Source organism: Cervus canadensis, chromosome 10 (genome assembly GCF_019320065.1).
Source record: "Cervus canadensis isolate Bull #8, Minnesota chromosome 10, ASM1932006v1, whole genome shotgun sequence".
Classification (NCBI taxonomy): Eukaryota; Metazoa; Chordata; class Mammalia; order Artiodactyla; family Cervidae; genus Cervus; species Cervus canadensis.
Genome location: NC_057395.1, coordinates 60035621 through 60038194, shown reverse-complemented (window position 1 = coordinate 60038194; position 2574 = coordinate 60035621). Strand labels below are relative to the sequence as shown.

The following is a 2574-nucleotide window of genomic DNA, read 5'->3' as shown; positions in this document are numbered from 1 at the left end:
CACTGGGGAGCAGGGAAATGGCCAGGGATGGGGCGGGGTGGGGGGGGGGCGGAGAATAGATTTTAAAGACACCGGAAACATTCATTTCAGGTCGGTAAAAGCGGCGGGCCAGATGTGGCCTTCCCTCCCCTCCCCCAGCAGCAGCTGTGAAAAGGGTCAGGGGTCACCACCAGCCCAGGTCCCTCCCAACAATCCAAGAAGTCACTGAAGCTTTATCATCATCTAAAGTATTTGTTTAATAACAACAACCAAAAAAGAAAACAACACCCCACAGAACTATTGTAAAACAATATTCTCAGTCGGTGATCATTGTAATATACAATACAAAGCAATTAATTTCCTCAGAAATCTGAGAAGCACCAAACGTGACCATTTTTTAAATGTCCGCTTTTCAAAAAATAGAAACACACGAGGGGGGACTCCCCCAAGTCTCTGGTGGCTGGTGGGTGAGGAGGGAGGGTCAGCCTGCCCTGTCAGTCCTCCAGACCCGGGCTGGATCCTGCAAGCGCCCCGGTGGCCGCCGATCGGTCTTGTTCCTTCCCAGCTCCGGCGAGGCGCCTGGAAGGACCAGAAACACTTATTCCTCTCGCCCCCTGGGGGGCTGGGGTCTGCCGGCTCCCAAGGGCGGCGCTTCAGCGACACAAGATGCGATCGTCCGCTGGAACACACGCCGCCTGTGAAGAGAGAGGAGAGTTGTTGTTTTTAAACGATCTACTTGGGCATCCTTGAGCACCTAGGTGCCCGAAAGGATGGGGGCGAATATAGGGTCAAGCACCCCCTCCCGCTCTGAGCCTCAAGTGTCCTCTTCCGTAAAAGAAAAGTGATCTACTCCAACTTGGACCTCACCTCTGCCGCCAGGGCGCCGATTTCGCCGTTGAGAGTGCTGAGCGGAGCCCGGGCGGGGAGCCCCCGGCCCTCGGGGGTCCCGACGTGGGATTCCGAGTTGAGCTCCAACTCCAGATCCCAGATGTAGTCGATGACGTGCTGGAGAATCTCCACCCTGCTCACCTTGCGGTTCTGGGGCAAGGTGGGCACCAGCTCCTTGAGGCGCGAGTAGCAGCCGTTCATATCGTACAGTAGCACGTTCACCGGCTGCTCCTCCAGCAGGGCCGGCAGGCGCGTCCCGGGGCCGCCCGCGCAGCGCGAGATGGCCACGCTCTGCTCGGACAGGCAGCGCACCACCTCGCCCGCGCCGCCCGCCGCCTTGCCGGCCTTCAGCGCGCAGCTGGGGCCCGCGGCGGCCGCGGCGCTGCCACTGGCGACCTTCATGATACCGGCGTCGGGAGAAAACGAAGCGGACGGAGGAGGAAAAGGACTCCGGAAGTGGGGGAAAGAGTTGCGAACCCGAGAAAGACGGCAATGCAAAAGCGCTACCCGAGTACCCCTACCCGACTTTTATACAGATGCCGCGCTCCTCCCCGCCCCTTCCTTGGGGGGCGGGCTCAGATGTTCAAAAACAGCCAATGGAAGGCATAGGGGCGTGGCCTGGAGGGCTTCTGGGTCCCGCCTCCTGCTCTCCTAGAGCACCCTCACCCGCGTGGAAAAGCGACTCGAGTCGCAAGACAAGAGAGAGTGGGAGGCGGGGGACAAGATGGCTAGTGGAGCCGAGGGCTGCCCAGAAGGAGAAACCGGTTATTACTGATCACGAAAAGATTCCAAGAGTCAGTTTTCTCAGGGATATGTTCTCTTTTCTCCAGTCCCATTTTACAGATGAGGGAAACTGAGGTTCCGACGGAGAAGCAGCGTGGGCTTCTGGACCCTATTGGAAGATTACCTCTGGGACTCTGATCTTCCCAATATTTGAGCTGATATTTAAAGCTGGCCCTCTAACACTCTGCCCCCCCCCGCCCCCGGAGGGGGGGCGTTCTCCTTTCCCAATTCCCAGAGAACGCTGCTGGTGACTGTTCCTGAGACCGGGCAGTCTTACCCAGGACCCTCAGGATGGGAGCAACTAATTCTGGAAAATCTTTCTCCACGACGGGGGGCTTGGGCCCCTGGGACCTGAGCAAGAAAAAGGCACCCAGAGTGGGCTGTCTTCCCTGATTTCTCCCCTGAATTTGCAGCCCCAAATCTGCATCATTAAGTAATTAAATTTTTTTTCTCCCTTTTTGGCTTTTTTCCCCCAAAGACCGCTGGGATCAGGGTCTCCCTCCCACGGCGCGGCAGCTGCGGAGCTCTCGTCGTCCCCCTCCCACCCTCCCCCAACCCCCCACTCCCAGGGCTGCTCTGTGTCAGCGTCTGAACAAGCTGCTCAGACCGTTAGACGCCAGGCCCGTGACGTCACCCATTCATAAAACCCGGACGGGCTGTCAGGCTGGCGCCGTGAGGGCGGTCGCCATGGAGACGGCAAACCGGGCCTCAGCGCTCCCTAGCTACCCCCAGCCCGGCCAGTCACCTGCAGACCTCGGGTGGGAAGCCTGGGAATGTGCTCCTCGCGGGCGCGGTGGCTGAGCAAGGGTCACCTTACCTCTCGGCCCCACACCTGGGAATCTCTCCACCAGGCCCACAGCGCGGGCCGCTTGAGAGGTTTCTTCACCACCCCCCTCCCCACCTCTCTAGTTCCCCGCTCCCGCC

General features: G+C 59.4%; 1 protein-coding gene across 1 annotated transcript; it reads right to left on the bottom strand.

Annotated features, from left to right (window-relative positions):
• Positions 1–218: 218 nt before the first annotated feature.
• On the bottom strand, positions 219–1388 carry ID1 (inhibitor of DNA binding 1, HLH protein). The gene is made up of 2 exons (XM_043480158.1): positions 847–1388; positions 219–674 (listed from the first exon to the last, which is right to left on the bottom strand). Exons 1-2 carry the CDS (start codon positions 1267–1269, stop codon positions 633–635), a joined length of 465 nt encoding a protein of 154 aa, XP_043336093.1. The 5' UTR covers positions 1270–1388; the 3' UTR covers positions 219–632.
• Positions 1389–2574: the final 1186 nt, after the last annotated feature.

What these genes read in the sequence shown, in the direction of transcription:
- ID1 (XM_043480158.1), bottom strand. Translation starts at nt 1,269, where the DNA reads ATGAAGGTCGCCAGTGGCAGCGCCGCGGCCGCCGCGGGCCCCAGCTGC. An exon ending in TCGGCGCCCTGGCGGCAGAG is followed by an intron (nt 675 to 846) that starts GTGAGGTCCAAG and finishes CTCTCTTCACAG; the next exon opens with GCGGCGTGTGTTCCAGCGGA.